This window comes from Xiphophorus couchianus, chromosome 23 (assembly GCF_001444195.1).
Source record: "Xiphophorus couchianus chromosome 23, X_couchianus-1.0, whole genome shotgun sequence".
In the NCBI taxonomy this organism is placed as follows: domain Eukaryota; kingdom Metazoa; phylum Chordata; class Actinopteri; order Cyprinodontiformes; family Poeciliidae; genus Xiphophorus; species Xiphophorus couchianus.
In genome coordinates this window covers 19,020,594-19,044,527 of record NC_040250.1, presented here as the reverse complement: position 1 = coordinate 19,044,527, position 23,934 = coordinate 19,020,594, and the positions used below count along the sequence as shown (strand labels likewise).

Here is a 23,934-nt window from a genome sequence, read left to right as displayed (position 1 = left end):
GTCAAGGTTGCCTTAAAACTCTACAAAAACAAAATCAAAGAAATAAACAAAAGACTACAGTATTTTCCTCTGATCTGAACTGATTCAGATTGATGACATTGTTAAGTTTTGACTTTCAAAACCTCCAGTACCTTATTTCTTTGATCGCCTAGTCCTAAAGCGGCATCGTCCACAAAGATGGGATCCCACATCGAGTCATATGCGTCAATTTCCCTCTGTTTCATTCTGGCATACAGAGCATCATCTCTTTGAACTACATTTCCCACCAGCCACTGCAAGCATACAAAATCAGCACTGTTACTTGAGGTAAATCGGAGCTTGCCACACTCAGAAGGAAAGGATGTGTCTCTTTTTTTTTTCAAATTTAAAATTTAAAATGCTGTTGTTCTTAATGGTGCTGAGCAATATTTAAAGAGAAAGCTCTGGCGCTGCAGCCAGGGATTTTTCATGCGCCTCGTCCTTTGGGAAACACAAAAACGTGGAGATAAAGTATTTAAAAAGCAGTCATTGCTCCTGCATTCGCTCTTCCAGATCCAAGTCTGTGTAAGAACGTTAAAGCAGCAAGCAACAGAGGGTTGTGTAAGTAAATAGTGAGAGTATAAGTAAATAGTGCTGGTAAAGGACATGAAACATTGATTACAGCATCACATTGGCCTTAAGAGAAGAACAAGAAGAAGAAGTCCTTTGCTCACACAGAAACAAACATACATATCAAAAGACAGCACAAAAACAAAAAACATTTTAAAAACAACTCCCTTCGCACAAACCTTATTGGGGTCGGGTCTCAGCTTCTCGTTGTTGGCCGTGGCCGCTTTCTCAGCCGCCTTCTTCTGTCTCTGGGGACCCTGGCCGAAGAAGATGTAGTTGACGAAAGCGTACTCCAGCAGAGCCAGGAAGACGAACACAAAGCAGCCCATCAGGTACATGTCGATGGCCTTCACATAGGGGATCTTGGGGAGCGTCTCTCGCAGGTGAGTGTTGATGGTTGTCATGGTCAGCACCGTAGTGATTCCTGCAGGTCAGTGGAGTCACACTTAAAGAAAGTCTTTAGACGAGTCTTTTTCTGCCTCATCCCCACAACAATACATTGCATTGGGTTTTGGAAAAAAAAAAACTGAAAAAGGGGTAAAGAAATGTCCACAGGATGAGTTGGTGAATGTATTATTAGTTTCTAATAGTATCGGCCATAGACTGCTACAAATGCTCCATTAACACAAGCATTCAGATGTAATCATCTTGCTTGCAGCCTCAAATGACCATATTTGGGCAACTGGGCACAACACGAAAGTGATCATCTATAGCTAAGTGGACAAATATCTATTAAATATTCATATTCTGTGGTGTTGAAGAGCACATTTGGGATGTTTCTGTGATAGCTTCACATCTTCTGCCTCAAGCAGAGGAGTTCAAGAATTTTTTTCATTTTAAATAGAGCTGGAAAGATGGAGGAGGCGATAGATATTGTAGATAAATGGATCAGGACTTCTAGACATGCAGGCATACCTCCAGTATGCCTGGATACAGTGCATTCGGAAAGTATTCACAGCATCGCTAAACTTTTATTTTATTATGTTACAGCTTTATTCTAAATTGTATTAAATTAATTTCTTTCCTCAAAAATTCTACACACCAATAACTCCTCACTACAGGTGAGGGTTGGAACATAGACAGAGACGTAAATTGGAAGCTTCGGTCCAACTCTACTTCACTGCAACAGATCAGAGCAGAACTCACATTAGTGCAGACTAAGTCAAAATTCATCTTTACATTTTGTCCCTAATTAATAAAAAAACAAGATGGGAACTGGTCAAAGAGGCTGCATGTAACATTGAAAGAGGTGTACGAATGTTTGATATGGACTGGTCTGTTTTAACAAATAAATATGAGCAATGCCAATATGTCTGCACTAAACGTAAAGCTAAAAACTTTTTGAAAACACAGATTTGGTCTTATAGACTCTAATTAGAACTTTAGGCTACAATTCTAAAAAGTACATTGGACACAAAAATAGCACAAAAATCACAAACATACCAAAAAAAAAGATACCTACAGAGAAACATGGTGGTGGCAGCATTATGCCCTGGGATCACTTTTCTTCAGATTGAACTAAATCGTTTGTCATGGGGGATGAAATCATGAACAATTCTAAACACCAGGCAGTTCTGACCTGAAACCTTCTTCTAAAGTGCAGCAGACGGACAGAGATTTTTAGTTTGCTGCATCATGATGATGCCGAATTTAAAAATAAAAAAAAATCATAACTTCATCTGAAGAGAGCAGTTTTGGAATGCAAGAGTCCAGATCTAACTCGAACAATCTGAAGACAATAGATGTCCTCCCAATATGGAAGATTTGGAGGACATTTGAAAGACGCAATGGGAGATATTGGCAAACGTGGTACAATGACAGACTCCTACCAAAGACTGAATCTTGAAATAAAATTAAAAGTTTCTTCATCAAAAATGGTGTGTGCACACTTCTGCACCCAGGTCATTGCAGTTTTTCTCTTCTCCTCTTTACCCTTCTGGCTAAATGAGTTTGTTTCAAGATAAATTGTACCAGGGAGATTTCCTGAAATCATGCTCTCATATTCATATGTTACAAATTGTAACCATTATTGTACCAGAGTCATTAAATTGTTGCATTGCTTCCCTGCAAACAGTAAGATCAGGTGCCAGTCTGGAACGGACAGGAACATTTGAGCATTCATGTCTGTCTTGTACATTATAAAGTATTTAACTGCGACGAAGAGACAAGACTCGCTAAATTAGACCACATAAGGTTTACAGCCTCCATCTGAATCCCCTGAGACTGAGAGCACGTGTGCTTCATCAGATAATTTCAGGTGATATTCATGCGTTCATACATACTCTGAGCATACCACATCAAAAGCAACCCACTGCTGCTGCAAACATCTGTGTTTAGTCACAGCACAATACACCTGCTTTTATGACACACACACACACACACACATTGTGTTTGATACATTAGTCATCTGCCTGCACAATTTGCATTTGGTCAGATTCACACGCATTATAAATAACCCAGCAGCCTGCAGCGGCGCTGTAGCACGGAGCCCGGGCTTTCATTGGCTGAGCTCGCTCTCTGCACAATCTCAGGGTGCTGAGAGCATGTGGGCACATCTTTAAATCGCCTTCCCAGCAGTGCTGCGTTAGCCTGCTTGTGTCGGTTTGACTTTGTGTGTGAAAACATCCAGGTGCATTTTTGGGTGACTGCTTTCACTTGCATCCTTCGTTTGGATTTTTTTTTAATGTAATCTGGAGGATGAGCAGGTATTTTTGGGCGCTGAGGGGCTTCGACAGACAGACGAGCAGAGAGAAAGACAGCGAGCTTCAAGGTCAGGCTGCAGAGCTTCTCGCGGTGCATGAGTCATGTACATAGTCATCTCTGAACAACAGACATTTAGCCAGACAGCTTATTACACACTGCTATCATTCACATACTTTGAGACAATTTACCAATAAAACAAACAAAGAAAGCAAATGCGCAGAAAATAAAGAATTTCCCTTATTAAGGACACAATAACGTCTAAATTCAACATGTTGAAACATAATAGGATAAATGGATCCTTTCATGCACAGTTATCATTTGGCTTTGGGTCACTGCTGTGCAGAGGGAAGACAGTCCTACCCAGGGCCACTCTGGCAGCAGATGCATCATAGTTGATCCAGAAGGAGACCCAGGAGAGGATGGTAATCAGGATGGAAGGCATGTATGTCTGCAGGATGAAGTAACCGATGTTCCTCTTCAGTTTGAAGCTGAGAGACAGGCGGGGGTAAGAACCTGAAAGAGGCACAGGGAGAGAAACAGAATCTTCTTCATGGTGCCAACTTTGTCCTTCCAACATTGTGGCGCCTTACACAAATATCTCCATGCAAAATTATTCTCACACGGTAACCCTGGGGAAAATATGTAAAAAAACAACAGCAAAAAAACACTGAAAAATAATTTAGATTTTTTTTCAGTCACATATGATTACAACCTTGTTAGATTCTAATCTAACAAGGTTAGATCTTTAGTTGGATTAAATTAATCCAACTAAAGAATCTTTCTGGTGACACTTTTATTTATTTTTTTTAAGTTAACCACAGGGTCTGGATTCGAATGGTGCCCTGGGAGAGTACCGTCAACCCCAAATCATTCAAAATGCAAAATATTTTTCATATCTGAAGCAGCATAAATGCATTGTAATCCCAAACAAAGCACACAAAATAGTTTTCTTATTCTCTGAGAAATATTATTTTAAATCAACTCCTTGCACCACCTTTCTAATACCATCCTGGGGACAGACCCATGTCAAAAATGGACACTTTAAATGTCCCATCACTTTTTTTTCCCCAGTGGTATAATTACACCATAATTCAGACGCCCATTTTTAGTAGTCAGACAAGAGATTGTTGCTTCGACTGGAGCAGCAAATGCTCCAGGTGGGTGTGACGTAAAACAAATAATCAGTGTGTGGAAAAGCACCCCATGTAGTATGGTGGAGGATCTGTGATGCTAAGAGCCTGTTCCCTGAGCTCTGGAAAATACTGTGAGATTTTTTATAAATTTCTGGTGGCCTCTGCCAGGAAAGTGAAAATGGGTCATCATTGGGTCTTTGAGTTGGATAGTAATCTGTAAAGTATGGCCAGATTCAACACATATAAAATCTTTCCCATCTTCCATTGGCATACAAGTTCCCAAACTTAAATCCCTTAGAAAATGTGTTGGTGAGCTGAAGAGAGCATAACATAGACCTAAAGACTTTGGCTACTGCAAAGAGGAAAGGTCAAAAACCTCACTCTCTGTGCTCCCTTAGTGTTGTAATGTTGTTAAGGATTGTATAAAGTACTAACAACAGCAGAACGAACAATTAGCCTGGTTGATTTCAAAAACCTATTCCCAATTTCTTCCCCTACTGAAAAAATTCCTTGCATAAAAATATATCAGTGTCAAATTATGCAGAAAATACATATTTATAAAATATTGATTTTGTTAAGGCTTTTTAATATATCTCTATCAGGAGTGCCAAATATTGTGGGTAGCACTGAATTTGTCCGCTCAAAATGAGCACAAATCTAAACGCATAAAAATAAATATCTGTTCTCCGTGACTTGCCTGTCGAGAAGACAACATTCTTGGAGATGAGCTTGTAGTCAACAATGGAGAACTGCGGCAGCTCTATCCTGTCGACCCCAGACACAGCGCCGTCCCCACCTCGCCAGTAAAACTCGATGTCATCTGTGGTGTATCCGTCTGTGGACGAGAGAGGCAGAAGAATTATCACCTTCAATTAAGGAGCTAAAAATGTTATGAGTCAAGAACAGCAAATGTTATGCTTCTTCCTTTTCAACAATTTTCAAAACTCCCCCCATCTGGACTTTCACTATATATTGTAAAGGCATGTACAGTAATTTTAAGTGTAAAACTTCTGAATTGAAAGAAAATAAGAAACAATCAAGGGGATCGCTGCGTCGCAGGTTGTCGTCGTCCAACATAAACAAAGTCACAGAAATCTCCACACTCCACAAGTGTTCCACTTTTGTCTTCCACGTGCTTAAAATACAGGGGGTGACCTATTCACATGTAATGAATAATTAAACTCTGAGTCTCTGATTTTTAAAATTAACACAAATTTCTTTGTCGCGAAGGCGCTGACATTCAAGGCGAAGTTAGTCATGTTGGGCTGTTGTTGTTTAGGCAGGCGGCCTGCTTCAGCCACAGGCCTTTTTATTACAGCAGACATTTTGATTTGTCATAGCAGGACAGGCTCAGGTGTTGCTAATAGTATCAGCAATGGCCTTCATCTGCAGAAACTTGCACGCACACAACATTGGCCGTTCATTTTATTATTTATACCTGTCCTTTACCAGCAAGGATGTGTCCAAGTGCGGGGAAATAAAAGGGTGCCTGTCCCTCATGTTAGTCTGACTTTCCGTCACATTGCTTGTCAACGCAACGAGGCACAAATATACAGTTTCTGTTATTCAAAGGGAGCTAAATTATTCTTCCAAACAGCTGGGTCCTGTAGCTCGTGGCCAGTATTACTCAAACAGGAGTAAATTATGCATCTGTTGAGATTTGCAGCTGCAGAGCGCATTTGGCGCTCTGGTGAGTACTTCACAGCAGCCGGGCAGCATATGTGGGATCCAATCAAAATAAACCTCGGTGTGTGTGTGCGTGTGTGTGTGAATGTGTTCAGAGTAATACAGGAATGCATTAACCAGTGCAACGGTGTGGCTAACTGAAGTGTGTTGCTTTCAGATGTCAGAGGAGCTTTTCTTGGCAAATTTGTTGGCTTTGGATATTTTCATTTGTTTAAATGTGCTTATCAGTGTTATTGCTTTAGCTTACAGAGGTGAGGACATTAACTACACAAACAGGGTGCTAATCTTTCGTTTTAGCATCACGGCAGTTCAAACGGCTTTACATGGTAAAAACAACACATTGAACAAATAACGCACATTACAGTGGCAAAAATAGAGAAGTAATAAAATGTTGTAATGCAAGCAAAAAAATAAATAAAAAATCTGTTTCACTTTTTATCAATCAAAGGCAACTCAACAAAAATGGGGTTTTAGCCTTGATTTTAAAGGAACTCAATGTTTCAGCATTTTTGCAGTTTTCAGCAGCATTCTAGAAGTTTGTTCCACATTAGCGGAGCATAAAAATTTTATGTTTCACCATGTTTGGTTGTGATTCTGGGTATGCAGAGTAGACTTGAGCCAAGAAGACCTGAGTGGTCTGAAAAGGAGATGTTCACTAAATGTCCTAACCGGATAAACTGAGCAAGGATCTCTGCAGTTGTGAGACTTTGACTTATTAAGGTTGTTATCCTATTTAACGTCCAGACATCATGAAACTAGTTACTGATAACTGATTGAATTTAACTTGCCCTCCATATGTTGCAGGTTTCTGGTGTCAGAGGAACCAATAGAGCCCCAGAGCATTACTGACCCACCACCATGCTTCCACTTAGGCATGGTGTGATTTCCAGCATTATGCTTCCTTCTTCCTATTCCAGACATTTCTTGATGCACAGATATACTGTATATGTTTGCTTCATTGCTGCTGCTGCCACCAAGCTTGCCTGCAGGACTTTCCAGTCTGAGGAAGGTGTTTGGTCACCTGCCTCTTCACAAATCCAACCACTGATAACGTCTCTGCTAACTATGCTTTCAAATGCAGGCTCAAGTTCATTCACGCATTTTGCTATAATTTTGTATCCTTTTCCTTTTTTGAGTAAGTTATTCTATCTTCTCTGAAGTCTCTGGACAATTCATTAGACTATATCCAAAAGGCAATACAACACTTCGATGAACAATCGCTTTCTGGCCTGTTTTTATTTCAAGCAAACCTGATGCCACCATTGAAACCACTGATTGCTTGTACCAGAACTGGGTCTTCATAATAGACAAAGTGTGCTATTATGAATAGCTGAGGGTCTTAAAAATTGTGAGACTATAGTAATCAATTATTCAATCATTTTTAAATAAAATTATTGTAATGTTAGTGTTTTTTATCTAATTAAGCTTTTCTCATCTAAATAGTTTATTACCGAATAAATCTTACCAGTAAACCTCATTTGCTTTGAGGTTTGAAAAATGTTTAGTTGTAGATGTAAAAAGTGTTTAATTAAATGCACGTTTTGAAAATCTGAAAAGATTCTAGGTGTTTGAAAACTTTTGAAAGGCATTTATAACCCCACAACACAAGGGCAGTCTGGTGTGAGCAAAGAGGTGAATGCAGAAGTCAGAGTTTATCTACATTAACTAATAAAGTGAAGGAGATGAATTGCAGCTTGAGCTCATCATGTTAGACCAAGTGGCCTGAACCGCAGCAGTGAGCTGCTGGTGAATTGAAGGATCTGTAGCTTTTCTTTAGGAATGTCTGTTAAAAAATGCATCAAGTTTATCAAGAGAAGTTAGAGTTCTCTGGGCTCATTAGTCTGAATAAAATAGCATGCTCTGGCATGAAGAGATTCCAGCGTTAAACCCGTTGCCAGTTAATCCATATGAGAGCAGATCCTGCCTGGTGATCAAAACTAGAGCTGCGAGTGTTCGTGTGCACGCATATGAGTGTGTGTGTTTTGTAGGGCTGCTGGGGAGAGGAGGAGAGGGGGGAAAACAGCATATGAGTGATGAGGAGAGAGACAAAAAGGCTGCGAGGAGAAAAAAAGAGAACGGGATGAGTCTTTGCAAAGAAAAGAGATGAGAAACGGAAAAGAGTTAACGATGAGCGCGATGGCGAACATAACGGGAGAGGAGCGGAGAGGGGCGGATCTGACCCGTGCCGTTTTTGTGCCGCCTGGAGCTGTTGGCAACAGTGTGATCAAACCCGGAAAGACTGAGCCCCATAGACCACATCCCAGCACCATAATCCTTCTCTCCGGGGACCCAGATAAAACACGCAGAGGACCTCGTCTTTCTCTCTCATGCCCTTCCCCGCACTCACTCCACTCGAGAGCGCTGGATCACATACAATTACAAACTCCATGTGAAATGAGCTCTTTGTGTTGTACAAACACGGAGAGGCAGTTTGGGGAGAAAGCTGCACATAACATCGACTATCAGCACATCCCCGAAACACTGGACCTAATCAGGCTTCTCTGCGCCTTGGGAAGCCACTGCAGCTGAAGATGAATTAATTAGGCTGGATGTTATCAGTCACTGAGCCATTAGTGATGTTCTTCTTCTTGATGCATATCTCTGGCTATCTCATCAGCCTTCCTCAGCATTTAACGTAGCGTTTTATCAACATGCCATTCTACCTTGGTGCTGCTGGGAGGCTGCCGGTGTCTGTGTGTGTGTGTGTGGGATCTGTTTAATTCTCCATCTGCATGTGGGTGTGAGAGCTGGTTGTCAGGGAGAGCAGTACTTACAGCTTTCTATCTCCAGAGTGCAGTTTTGCTCATCCAGAGGGTAGCGGCGCAGGTCCATCATGCAGGCAGCAGTCGTAGTGATGCTATGGACAATGAGGGAAGACAAAATTTTGAGATTCATCAAAGACCTGATCCAGATTTTACTTTCACCGCCACAAAGCGAAGACATCTGCATCCCCACTTGAGGTTGTGCAACGTAGGAGACAATTCTCAGGGTTCAGAGGGAAATGTCATTAATTGTGCGACATGGATAACTCTTTTATATGCACATTTTTTCTAGTTAGAACAAAAATTACACCTCTGAGAGAACTGTTTCTTTAAAGATTTCTTTCATAGTATTGAATGCATTTGTTTATTTTGATTTTATTTATTGGACTAACAGAATTTTACTGAGGAACACACAATCACATATAAGCATATATGCATATTATAAATAATTTCTACAGCTTTTTAATTTACTCAGATTTACTAATTATAATTATGGTTTCCAATCTCTTCCTACTGATTTTGTGTTATATTTGTACATATCAACCTTTATGCAGACAACTGCCAGGTTTATCCATGAGTGATGACAAAAGATAAGAAGCTGGATGGCACAAAAAGTTTGACATTAGCATTTGCAAGAACTGTATGTATTGATCTTCCCTTACTTTTTAAAAAGAAAAACAACAACGTGAAATTGAGTGGTGAAAGTGGCTCCTTGTTTAAACTTGATGGTCAAATGAACTCTGGTCTATTCCTGCTTTCTCCAGTGTTTTCTCAATAATAAAGCCTATTCTTTCTAAAAGCATACACACAACTGTTTCAAAGTGCCACTGCTCTGTTTCTAACTGGTGCAAATAAACAGTTCCCTCCTTTATTTAGGATTTTTAGTCGCTTAATACTCTTGCTTTTTGTTTGGAAAACTATACCCTCATATGTAGAAGCCACCTTAAATAAGATCTTGGTGCACATATGATGTCTGTCGGCTCACATCATGATAAATGTCTCTAATCCAACCATACAAAGGACATTGAAGTATAGCGAATTTGTTGTCATTTTTCAAGATACCAGTTTGAGATTGTTATTATTATTTGTCTACTATGGAGATATTTACTCTGTGGTCATAAACGAATGGACATGGTCAGTAGCAATATGCAGGTAGGCTGTGGCATTTAAACAATGCTCAACCTGCACATTCTTCTCTGACCCTAGATATCACCAATGTATTTTTGTCCAGAACTGCCACTCACTGGATACTTTTTCAAACCATTCTCTGTAAACTTGAGAGATGGTGGAGCGTGAAAGTCCCAGTAGATCAGCAGATTCCTTAACATACAGACCAACCTGTCTAGCAGCAACAACCACGCACTGTTCATAGTCACTGAGATCCCCGTTTTTCTCTATTCTGATGCTTGGTTTGAACTTCAGCAAGCTGTCTTCACTAAATCTAGTTACCAAAATGCACTGAGTTTCTGCCATATGACCGACTGGTTTACTGTGTGTTAATTGAAGAGGTACATCCAATTATGTGACTGACAAATGTATAGCATCATGTTCTCAAAAGTGAGCAGACTGAATACTTTTAATTTTTATCTCCTTTACATATAAGTTAAAAGTTAAATACTGTAGTACAAAAAATCCCTGTCATTCATAAACTTATGACTTGCTGTTCTTTACATTCAGAGTCTCCTTTTTGTTTCAGGTAGAGATTTTGCCACTGGAATGATTCATTAAAGTTGGTGGTACTTAACAAACACCATACAATCCCTTGTATTTATATCTGCAGTGCAAATTTCTGTACAGTTTTACTTGTCCTGCTAACTGTGCCTGTTTCTGCAGAAAACAGTTGCTGTAATGCTATTTGTGCATGGAGTGAAGAAACAGCAGTGTGAACAAGCTTACCAGAGCATGAAACAATACAGGCTGTTTTAGGACAGGTGCTTAGTCTTTTGTGATAAAAAACCTTATGTACTGAACATGTATTATTCAGTGGAGTGACAGGCAGAGTCAACTGGTCCTGACTGGATAACTCACATCAGAAATTATCGTCCCAAAGTTGCATCTGCACTGCCACATTTAAACGTCATGGTAAGGGCCTTTGTTTTGATGGTTTGTTCTCACCTAAATCACCTAAGAAAGAAATCTAACAGAGGCTTTTTCATTAGCCAGGATAATAGTAATATGTGAAGACATAAGGCAGGAGGAATGTGTTAGCAGATGTTTTTAATTGTTAGCTTGTCTGTTAGTTGCAGGATAAAAAAATATTTAAAACCCACCTTTAACTATTGAATGAATTTTAGTTTCGAAATTGGGCTTTTCGTTCTGTTGGTAAATACAATTAGAAGTTTTATTATGCAGACCTTTGACAAATTTTATGCCCTTTATCTCCATGTAAAACTTTTTTCTCCTTTGTGACTAATTTTTTTTTGTTTCATAAATCAAACTTCCTTATTTATACTTTTAAATAATATACAGTCTAGCTTGGAAAGTGTTTTTTTCCACTTGAAACACTCTTTTCCTAGAACTGAAGATTTTTTGAGAAATTGAATGTCATAGCTGTATGGTTTTTCAAAATCCATAGCCACAATAATTCAGTCCTCTGTATTGAAATTCTTCCCAGAGGATCAGTCACCGATTGCACATGATAATAATCTTGTTTTAGAGACTCTATGTATTTTGTCAACTCTGGAAAAAAGAAAACAACGTGGTCAAGCATTATCTCACAAAAGGCTGAGTGAAAAAGTATTCAGAAATTATTGGGAAGACATTAGTAAAACTGGTTGACTGGAAATTTCTTGTGTAGTATATAGATTATCTTTCACAATTTACTAAACGGTAAAATTCTCCTTTGGTTCTATTCTCTAAGGGCTGCTCTTGTTTAAGTAAGTACTCCATAAAATATGCATATAGTTCTAAAAGAGGCAACCATATGGGCTTTACTACACCTCATAAAAAATAAAAACAAAGCGAGGTTCACCCTGTGGTCATGCAGCTCCAAACTTAATAGCCGCCACATCCGACAGGTTTGCTCGGAGCGACGGACTTCCTGTAACACATGACAAGATGGCCAGAGCCGAGATGGGCTGGCATCTGGCTGTGCCAAGCCCCGGAGGATGTCTGAGAGACCGGACACACAGTTTAACTACAGGAAGTAAATATAGCACAGCCCACCAAGACTCGTAAGTCAAACCAACACACTTGAACACACAACGTCACCCTCAAACAGATGGATATAAAACATGATAGCATCGCTCAACCAGCAGTAATGCTTCCAGCCTGGAGGAGCAGTTTTCACTCCATGCTGATGAATTGAACTGAGCATCCTAAAAACAGGTTTGCTATCTCTTCGCCATTGGGTCTTTGCATCATGTACGGCAGCCAAAATGGCAGACTGGGAAAATGGATAAGGCAAGTGAATATTTCCCCCCAAAAATTTGCACAATTTAGAATTTATTTACTTACTGTGTTTTTTTTTTAAGATTAGATATTTAGGGTCGAGAATCGAATGTCTAACTGCTGAGTTGAGGTCTACAGTCTTTATATACAGTGAACCTGCTTTCCCACTGGCGCCCAGCAGGGAATTCATGCTTTATATATTATAAAACGTAAAACTATTATCTGAATTAAAATCTATTTTAGAAAGTAATGTTACAAATATTCCTTGATTTTGATATACTGTATATCCCCTTTTAATGGAGACACAAACCAGTCCAGAAAAGAATCATTCATGCAGTTGAATATAATTTATGCAAATTACAAAAGATAAGAAAAAGGGAAGTAAAAACCTATTTAATATAGGAAAGACATAGATAAAATATTCTGTGATGTTAACAGTTATTTTTCTTCAGCAAAACTATGATGTCATGATGTTGCCTTGTCCATTCCCAGAGAAACTGACTGGAAAACCTTTTAGGATTTGATAAGGTTTGACTTAAGAAATTCTTTAATGGTTCGTTTTCATTTCATAAAAGGTCTGTTATTAAAAAAGGTTTCCATTAAGGAAGATTGTGTTGACTTTTAAGGCAGTTTAAAACAGACTTTGTAGAATCACATTTGTACCGCTCTTTAAAAAGATGGTTGAAGGACTATGATACAACCCCATGTTTACTTACAATATAAGTTGATTCAGCTCCGTCTGCGCAACAAAGCATGAATTAAGAATACAAATAAAATACATTTTTCAGCATGAACTATGCTTTGTGTATTTTTTTTGTTTGTTTTTTATATGTCAAATATATGTCAAAAGCTTTCAGATGCAGAAAGTTTAAGTTGAATCTAAAAGTTTCTCCCTTAGGGTGGCTGTATGTAAGAGTGTTTGAATAAAACCCTGAACATGTTTTTACCAGGTAAGATGTTGCCAGTATTGCTCAATAAAGGGTTGCAAATGTAGAAGAGAAGAAGAAAAGACTTACTGAAGAACTTATCAGGTGCTTTCCACGATTGAAAAGATATGTTTAACTAAAATAGCAAAGTACACACATTATTGATTATAAAACAAAAATTCTTGTCAAATATTTGCAATTACTGCAGTTACAGCGTTTTTAAATGATCAGTGTATGACTCCTGATTACCTGCAGCTGGTTTACTATCTGACTTTGTGAGATTTTTAGTAAGATTTTGTAGTTTATATTAAATAGTTTTTAAAAACACAATTTTATTGATCTATAACATCTTATTTTCACTAACAAGCTTATCTTTCAGACTAAAAACATCACTAATGGTACTGCTAGTATTGCATGTGTCATGCTGATTGTTTTAAGCTGCACTGAGCAAAGCCCAAGAGGAGTTCAGTCCTCAGGCTTTGTGTGGAGATACATGCAGTAAACAAGTCTACACTGTGCTCTGGTCAAAGTTGAAGTCTGACCACCTAGTGTTGTGATGCATTTTTCTGCAGCCAATAGACCCAAAGTAATTACTAAAGCGTCTCCTCACACGTCTTTCCCCACTAAGTCCAACCATACTATTATTGTTTCTGTCTCGATAATAGATTTACGGAGTTAGCATCATCACAGACAATAGCTCTGCAGCGTCGCATATTGTAGACACAAATTCTCATCTTGTTATGCTGAGAACTCAAAGTCTTGTTACTGTGAGATTCGAAAGCCACATTAAGTCTTTTGCACCATGACAATCACAGTAAAAGACTGTAGTGGCTGATGAAGCTTCCAGTCTGCCTTTGTGATAAAGCATGGGTTATGTTTTGTCCATAAACAGTTACTGTAACTAGGGTGCCATAAGAAGGTTGTCCTAAAAGAACAAAAACAACAACAATGGTCTAGAAACCTAAAGCTTCTTTCACTCGCAGTGGCTCCAATCATTGTCCTGGTAATCCTGGTTTAAATCCTAAATTGTCTTGGAGTAAAAACATAAATCTATGGTAAATAGCTTCAAAACATTTCCACTTATGTCCGTTCAAATTCAACTAAAAAAATTAACATATATTGGAATATTATTGTTAAAACTTCAATGATCTGGTTGCACAAGTATGGCCAATGTTAAACTGATACTTTTTTAAAGAACCTTTTTATTCCTCTTCAGCTTCCCCATTCAGATTAGGTGAACATCCTTCTTCAGGTGGACAAACAGATTTCCTATCAGATTTAGTTCTGGACTTTGGAACAAAGCGTACTAAAACCTTCCAAGTGAAGTCTTTTCTTTGCCGATTTGGATGTACAGTATGGCTTGACTTAGTTTCACTGTAAATAAAAGCCTCTCTTGTGATTTGGAGCTGTGGTCAAAATTTATAATGTGGTTCCTTCAGAACTTTGCACTTTTTCCCATAGGATTTTGGTAAATTGTAGTCTAGCACAAATGCCGTCCCTGGAAGGAAAACGCTTCAATCCTAAACCTTATGAAGAACACACAGGATTCTTTTCACAGTGACGCCTCCCTGAACACATTTTTCTTGTGTTGTAGTAGAGAAAATATGGGACCAAAGTGATAATAACTGGGTGTTCATTTATTTATATATAGATAATTCTAATGCATTGCAACCTCTCTGCAAATTGTGGCTTTAACAAAAGGATGCAAATGAGCAGAGACTTTAGTAGGTCAGATTGACTTTATTTTAGGTTAATCAGATTCATTGTTCCAGGTGTTAGGTGTGTACCCAGTTGGGTGATGCAGTCAATCAAAAAACAAAGTTTTAGTGTAGGAGTGTGCACACTTATACAATCAAGTTATTACGGCTATCTTAATATGTAAATTGTAAAGCTGCAAAGGGGCCAGCCTTGTGAGTTTGGTTTTATTCTCTGAGAAGTCGAGACTCCCAGTCTTTCTCTCATATTCTTAGGCTCTCTGTCATTCCTCCTTTTTTCCTTCTCTCTGCGCTCTTACATAAGAGCCAGTTTAACAGGGCTATGTGGTGCATTGGAGGATTAACACAGGACTCTCTTTTCTGTCCTAGTTTACCCCTTTTTATGGGCTCAAACCTACCGTGGTGCAACCCAGGTAAGTATTGATCACTCACCATCACCACCACTACTAAGATCTTCACAGTAAAAACACTGGGGAGAAACAGAAATGAGGCCAAAGTGGCAGGGGTAAAAATAACGTCCTATTTATAGCCCACCTACATCATCAGCGCTGGTCTCGAAGTCTTTCCATCTGAGGTTACTTCTGCCTCTAATGGCTGCACTAGCACGTCCAAACACATGCTAACCAGTAATGAAAGACTGATAATGAGCAAGGAGGAGAAGCAGGAGAGGGTTTCTCTGCAGGATTCCCTTCCTGCCTTCGCCTCTCCTCCTCCTCCTGTTTGTCATCTCCACTGCAGCAAAAAAAAAGTCTACGATGATCATGAAGCGCAGGTTCATTTGCTCTTCGTCAACATCAGGGCCGGTGCCTCTCCCTCTCAACCCGACCTGCCGGCGGAGAGGAGAGGCCGTGTTCTCGTGGATCACGCAGTTCAAACACGCTACATTTGCTCTGCGTCGGAGCTCATAGGACACAGAGTTCTAAAAATGGCTGTTTTGTTTTTTCTTTGTGCATGTCCTCTAACGGTTCAGTCCAAGCTCCCTTTCTCAGCGTGGATGCGTGTGTACGCGTGTGTGTGATTGTGTGTGGACCCCGCCTAAGGCAGCCTGTGCACCTATATTCCAAATGACCTTGTTTACGGACACAACACAACCACCACAAATTCCCAGACAGAATCTCATTTCGAGGGAGCGAAATTTGCAGGGTGCAAACCTGTGCAGTCTTAACTTAACTGACCTTTTGCAACCAGGGAAGTGGAATAAAACTGTATGTGTAGAGAGGTTGAATTGGGACAAAGATGCTTCCTCCATTTTGGGTCAGGAGCTCAAGTTGAAGCAGAAGAAATTCATGCTGGATTATGTTGCCCTGCTGGGGTATTTTTTTGCAAGATTTGGAAGTAAAAGTGTTAAAAAAAAATTGTTTTTTTTTGTTCTAGGACATTCTAGTAGGTAAATTAAAAAATATATATGAGAGATCATTTTACAGGTGAACCTAACAACAGAGAATAAGAAAGAAGTCAGCTCTATTCCCATTGAATGGGATATATCAGCTGCAAACCTGCAAGAACACGTCCTCTCACAAAAAGAGCAATATTATTCACAAGAGGAGAGGGCAGGGAAGAAGGAGAATCCTAATAAATTTCTCCATCTTGAATGTAGTCTGACCTTCATGTCTCTGTCTTTCTCTTCAGCCCTCCTCTCTCTCTCCACTCATCCCTCTTGTCTGTGTAAATCTGAAGGTTTGTGCATGTGAATTTCTTTCCTCTCCCTTCAGGCATTGAATAAAAATGCTAAGAGGAGTTTGTGTTCTTCGTTGTTATGCATGCATGTGAGTGTGAATGTTTCTTCTCGCAGCCTGGGCGGTATCTGTGTTATTGGCTTAGCCTTTTCAGGGTCTGGGTAATTAGATCAGACTGCCTCTCCCTGAGACTCGAACCGAGCTCTAAAGTGACAGTTGGGAGCGCGGTTGTAATTTTCTGCTCCTCCCGGTAATTGAAGACTGGGATTTGGCAGGATTGGGATGCACTATATTTCCAGAGAATATGAAGTAAACAACACCTTCGCCCTCCCTCCTCCGCAAGATCCCCAAAAATAACACTCGCCCACTCGCAAACACCCACCCGCAGACATGCGTAGATCCTGCACACACACACACGCACAAACCGACATGCACACATCCAATATCCAATGCCTCTGGCTAACTAACAACCGACTAATCTACTTGTGTTCCCCAGGTGGAGTGTAACAATTAGTTCAGTTGGTTCAGCACAAATCCACACTCACCTTTGAGGGCAATAACAATACTTTTGACTCTTATTATGCAGGGGCTTAGAGAGCATTCTCAGCATGACATCTTTACCAGAGATTTACAAATTAGGGAGAATGGATTTTACACCAGCTGTAATGTATACCTTTGAATAACATTACATCTCTATAATGGTTTTTATTGGGGTTTAATTAGTTATGCACAAAGTGCTTGTATAACACTGCAGGGAGGGAAGATGAGGAACCATTGCTGTGTTCACTCATTACCTCATTTATTAAAGGTCTAATAGATGCCATCTAACAGCTAAATGTTCTGCAAAGAACGCCTGCTTTAGTGTAAGTCTTTTACTAGAATACACTGTTGCATTTCCATAAGTTTTATGAACTTAATAAAGGAAATAGAATTCTCATAACTGCAACAGGGGCTCCTACATAGTCATCATTTTACCCTGCATGATTTCCCTTGATAACGTTGCACAGTTGCCAAGCTGAACCCGGAGAAACCAGAATGAGATCACAATGACATTATGGAGGTTTCTTTATCGCTCTCCAAAATGTAAAATCAAGACTTTGCTGTAAAACAAATTAAAGTGACATTTTAATCACAGATAAAACATGTTGCAGTTTTCCCATTTGTTTTGGTATTTAATCATATGAAATCCACCCATAATGAAACAATTTCCACATTTTGACTGTCAAAGAGAAAATATGCTTTCTGTGCACCTTTTTAAAAGGTATGCAGCTTTGAGAAAAGGGAATTTTAAATTCTAATACCTGATTGCATTTTTTGTTCGTACAACTGTTGAACAAAAATGCATATAAATGTAGTAGTTTCACAATCAAGCTTTCTTTGAAATCTGTTTGTCAAAGTGAGACTAGATTAAGAAGGCAGATCACAGACTCTGACGTGTAAAATAATTTAAAAACTCTGTATGTTCTTTCATTAACTTCACAACTTCATGGGCGGTTGCTCCGGGCATCAATAGAGTAGGGGCACGTACAAACAATATATTTTAAAAGCATTGTATTTATTATTTGCAAGCTAAGTAAGTTTTATATTGCCTTTTATGCTTGAGCAGGCATCCCCAATCGCTGCTTAGAACAGATAGATCAGTCTGTCTTTTTTTTTGTCTGTCACACTAAACTCAAGTTGAGTGAGGTGCAAGTTATGAACATTATGTTTAACTATGCACAACTAGAACATTTTATGAAAGTATGCTTTTATAGACTAGGCCATAGTAGGGTTTGGTGGCTACAAATAGAGAGTTTGTGTTGTGGAGTTCAGAGCGTGCAGGCTGACTCGCTGTCTGGACTTGCAGTCATCAAATAAAACTTCGACCAAAACCACAAACCAAATAATGAAGGATAGCACTGACAAGGGTTGCAAATCAAATGTAGCGAATATATCTCCCTGCTGCACAGATGCCCTCCTGTTTCACAAAGCATTTGCGATTGAGGTAGTTTGCACCGCATTTTGACAGACATGCAGAACTACGTGCTAGGGTTACATAACTAAGAGAAACTGTTATAAATTGCATGTTTCAATTGCTAAAACAAATTTAGCAATGAAAGATCTGCTGCAGTGCAGATACTTAAATTTTTTAAGCAGTCTTCTGCACAAGAAGTCTAAAAAGACTTCTTGTGCAGAAGACACAAGAAGTCTAAAAGTCGGAGTCTAAAAGAGAATGAGTGAAAAGTGCTATTTTGAATTAACAACAATAACTTCTAAGACACAGACTCGAATGAAGCTAGTGACAGATCAGAGAAGACGGCAGCACACTGATGGACGGGTTGTGTTGAGCTGTGCATGCATTTGCTACATATAAACACTGTGCTTGTATTCAAATGCTACATTATTGATTATAAGTGATGAATTATAAATTACAGCCTCCTCACAGGCATCAGAGTCCAGCACCAATAAAGAGATATTGTGTAGATGGGCTGAACTACTGTTCACGATCACGCTCATTGCTGCTGCTTGCACTGGCAGTATTTATTATTGATCACAAGTGATCAATTATTGAAATTGATGAGCTTCAGGGATATGAAAGTCTGCAAAGTAAAGAAGCAACTTGCAACTTGACCATTGCTTTACTTGACAAATATGGATAAGTTATAGCAGAGTCGCCACTGCAGGTCTCACTGGTCCTCAGGAGGACCTCAACTGTGACTCTAGGACCTTCTGTTCTGCCTCGTTTACATCTTTCCCTGTTTCCACACATCTGACTTAAACAAATAGGCCACTGACAAGATTCAGCATAAATTGAAGCAAAACTGAGGTGAACATTTTGCCATTTAACTTAGGTCTGTTCAAGCAATATCACATCTTAAACATCCCAATCAGTGGATGCTTGTTGTCTTTAACCAACACTGCTTTTAGGGGTCAGCTCTTGGTCATTAAAAAAGAGATTTAATAAAGAAGAAAACTGCAATAAAATGGTTACATTTATTTGTTACCAGGTGCCTTCTAGAACCTCCATGTACAACACAAAATATAGGAAAAGGTTCACAATATGGATGTTTTCACAACCAAGAGGTGGTGAACACAACACTACTAATAGCTAACTTGTTATTGGGAAGATTAAAAAAACATTTTGAATTTGTGGAGGAGATAACCTTTTGATTCATTTTCAAGTCATTGCTTCAAGTTGTTACTTATGAACCAGGTGTTAATTTGAGATTCATTTGAGAACTTGTACAATCATGTTAATGTACTTAAGACCACTGTAAAAGTTTTGGTAACACTTTATTTGACGGGGTGTGCATAAGACTGACATGACACTGTCATAAACATGACATAACATCTGTTATGAACATGAAGGAGTCTTTATGAATGTCTATGACTGTTGTCATGAAGTGTCTTTGGATAATGACATTTATTGCAAAGTTGCTTTAAAAGTTGCATTAAAAGTCCATTAAAAGTGCCAACTTTGCATTATTTTGTAAATAATGACACTGTAAAGCAAAGTTGGCACTTTTAATGGACTTTTAATACAACTTTTAAAGCAACTTTGCAATAAATGTCATTATTTACCGGACGACACATCATGACAACAGTCATAGACATTCATAAAGACTCCTTCATGTCTATGACAGATGTTATGTCATGTTTATGACCGTGTCATGTCAGTCTTATGCGCACCAAGTCAAATAAAGTGCTGAAAGTTTCAAACAGCATTATGTTCAATTTTACAAATATGAGACAAGAAAAAAATTCAACTAGTGAGGCTTTACAAATGTACACTATATGCACACTAAGTTACATGTGAACCAATTTCTGAGCAGATGGACACAGACAGGAAAGATAATTACATTATAATCACTGGAAAAATGATTAAAAAAAATAAACACTAAATAAATTATACCACCATTTTTTAACTGAACAAAAACAGGATTAAATAATCATATATTACAGCAGTGTTTAAAATTGTTTACGGTTTGGCCCCTACACCTTTAAATATTGTCATCGTAAAAAATAAAAATTTATCAAGGAGAGCAGGCAGGCTGAGAGAGCAGACTTGGAAAAATTAATTAAGGAACATGGCATCCCATAGATAGCTTACTGTATTGTGAATGCTATCAAAAGAAAATGTTCTTATTTTTGACTGATTTCTAAATACAAAGAGAATGCAGCAAAAATCTCCCTTTGACCTCTTCTCTCATACACACAGTCAACAACTCCATAAACACTGTTTACTTAAGCAAATTTATTTGCTCTGTGATACACATAATTTATTAGTTTCAGTTTGTTCAGTTACTAATATAGAAAAAAACAATTAGCAAAAATAAATGATGTTAAATGCCCTACAATTACTGTACATACTACCTTTTCAAGTCAGTGGACTCCAAAGATCTTTACACTACATTCAGTCATTCAGGCACACATTCACACACTGATAGTGGTTAGCTACACTGTAGCCACAGCAGCTATGGAGCAGTCTGACAGAAGTGAGGATGCCACGCACAGATGCCACCGAGCCTTCTGACCACCACCATTATTATTGGTGAAGAAATAAATTAGGAGAGATTTAATCTAAAAAGTTCAAATAAAACAGGTGCAGCTGACTCACCGGAGCCCGTAAAGCACCGTCCCATCGGGGTGGAGACGGATCATCCTGTTCTTGACCGTGACGCCGTGAACAAAGGACTTCTTGTCATTGAGGAAGTAGGTGTCAGGGACCCAGAGCTGGTCAGCCACCCGGTTGTCCAGCGTCAGGTTGTAGGCGATCTCTGAGTATGAGAGGCGCTTGTCCCGCCACGCTTGTTGGAAGTACATGGTCAAAGTGTAGTCCTGATGAACACAAGAGAGAAGGCAGGAGTTAGAGAAATAAGAGAAAGTCTATAAATCCACACATAATACTTACTGGTGATTATACATGCATTATTAAATCATTTCTTGTCATAAGTTACTACTACCATACCACAATAATGGTAGCATAATGCTAAGGGTCTATCACACTGTCAGTGCTAATGGTGCATCACAAGCAGTGGAAGAGATTTTGAAGCCCAAAGGACTACCAAAATGTTTTCCACTCTAACTCAAAACAGCAGTTTAAAGTGTCTTATATTTGGTGAAAAGTTATCTGTGGACTATGTTTGAAAGTCGGGTTTGTGCCTGGAAATCAGCTAGTAAAAGACTCTTGATTTTCAGTCCCTGCCCAGAGGTGAACTTGATGAACAGGCTGACAGCTCTCAAAGGTTCAGCATATTAGTTTTGTCTTAAATGAATGAACCAAATTTCTGTTGTCCACAAAGACAATGCTCCTGCTAAACACATAACTGCAGCTGTGTCCCCCTGCTGTCTGTTTTTACATAACCCATGTAAAACATTAGACCAGCCATTGTCTTCCTATGCAATTCCATTCAATTCACATCTCCTTTCTGTCTGAGATTTCTCCCACTGAGCTCAATTTCTCTAGTTGCGTTTCAACCAGGCCAGTTGGGCGAACTGAAGGAAAAGTTTTCTGTGCTGCTTTAGTCTGCCTGTAGCTTTAGCAATTGCAACAGAGGAAATGAACGCTCCATGTTGGCCACGCTTCCAACTTTTCAGCAATTAAACTCAGAGCAAGAGGAATGACATTTTACAACTGGCAAAAGTGTTGTGGTCTTACTCCTCACGTGGTTGTTTACAGCTCACCTAATTTCTGGGAAGCTTCACTGAACTGTTTTGCAGAGATATTGGCCGAACATTTGCAGTTGCGTAAAATCAGATTCAATCGTTTAATGTTTCCACAGAGTTCTCGCCTCCAGCAAGCAATCATTTCTCAATAGCTGAGGGTCCAGACCTTCTGCACGAAGCAATGCATAAAACAAGGGAATGTTTTTTACCAGGCTACCCAAACTGCTGAGATCCAGAGAGAGTTTCCCGGACTCAACCTTAGTGATGGACAAGCAGCTTTCATATCGTGCAGCTCGTTTTCACACGTGCTCTGAGGTGTGCTATTAAACTATACCTCCTCCTCTCCTCAGTCTTTAAAACAGACTCACACCCACACAGTCACAGTAAAACAAAGCACTGCAGTCGGATCTGTTTGGTTACGCAGTGTTGCAGTGCAATCACTGAGTGGGAAAACACATTAAAAAATACAGTCCGTAAAACAAGGCCCTTTGAGCTTTAACTCCATCATCGTTACTTATCTGCGACAGACTGGCGACCTGTCCAGGGTGTACCCCGCCTCTCGCCTGGAACGTAGCTGGAGTTGGGCACCAGCAACCCTCCCGACCCCGTTAGGGACAAGGGTGAACAGAATATGGATGGATGGATGGATCGTTACTTATCACTATGTTTCTATGTTTCCAGGGATTTTATGTCTGTCCGAAACGCACTAGCGTGACTCTGCAAGGCAATTGCCACTTTCACTCTTAAACTCATCTTTGATTGCATGCAGCATGCACAGTCGAAACACTGCGTAAAAAGGCCATCTAAAAATACACGAGTTGCTGCCATGTCAATTTTTTTGTACAGGGATGAAAAGTCAAGCAAGGTTGGATGCATCCTTTTTTTCTTTTTTTTTTTTTGGAGAGTTACCACTGAGCCATCCTCTCACAGTGGCTCCCTCTCTGTCCCATTATCGCTCCGTCGATTGGATATCTCTATCACCTTTGGGATCGTTAGCTGTTGGCCATACTCTTGATGTATCATCCACTGAGACAGCTTCTCCTGCAGTACAAACTCGCCTTTAGCGTCATCTGTTCCATTTTGATGAAATACAGTAAAACTCACTGACAAAATTGCCACAAAGTAGGCTGTGTTATGGTATGGACTATACAGTAGATTGTTGCACATTGCTCGTCAGTGACTGTTTTAGTAGTTTCTCAGATTTTGCTTTGCAAAATTATTCATAACTCCTGAACTTTTTCTAAGTTTGTCACATTATAACCAGAAACTCCAGAGTATTTTATGGGGATGATGTGACAGAGAAACACAAAGTAAGGAGCAAGTAAAGGATACATGTTTTCTAGTTTCAGCAGTCCTGAGTCACAGCATCTTTCATTGGACCTACAGAACTTAGACTGGGCCACATTTACACATGATTAAGCTTTGATTTAAACTCTTCTTTGTACAACTGTAGCTCAAGGTTGTATGAGCTACAGTACAACTTCCTGATAGAAGTTGTACCTTTACCCTTATCTCAAGTAACCTCGGTCTCTAACAGGTTTTCTTCCTGGACTGCCCTGTATTTAGCACCAACTCTGACCACTTTCCCTGTTTGCAGAAAAGCATGACTACAAAATAACATTGTCACAGACAGGGTAACAGCAAGTACTATTTTTCTATCTCCCTTGATGGCATATGACAAATAGAACTTTTCCTGGCTTTCTTTCATC

At 39.3% G+C, this 23,934-nt stretch overlaps 1 protein-coding gene across 2 annotated transcripts in view; it reads right to left on the bottom strand.

Moving 5' to 3' along the window:
• gabrb2a (gamma-aminobutyric acid type A receptor subunit beta2a) overlaps nucleotides 1-23,934 on the bottom strand; it is a 48,803-nt gene that overhangs the window by 4,976 nt on the left and 19,893 nt on the right. Inside the window, exons 4-9 of one of the 2 annotated variants that reach the window (XM_028009616.1) lie at nucleotides 21,177-21,397; nucleotides 8,885-8,967; nucleotides 5,122-5,259; nucleotides 3,652-3,804; nucleotides 768-1,012; nucleotides 132-272 (exon numbers count right to left, since the gene is read on the bottom strand). In XM_028009616.1, the coding sequence (XP_027865417.1) occupies nucleotides 132-272; nucleotides 768-1,012; nucleotides 3,652-3,804; nucleotides 5,122-5,259; nucleotides 8,885-8,967; nucleotides 21,177-21,397 (981 nt within the window). The remainder of the gene's footprint in view (nucleotides 1-131; nucleotides 273-767; nucleotides 1,013-3,651; nucleotides 3,805-5,121; nucleotides 5,260-8,884; nucleotides 8,968-21,176; nucleotides 21,398-23,934) is intronic. The other variant, XM_028009617.1, reaches the window with a different exon arrangement.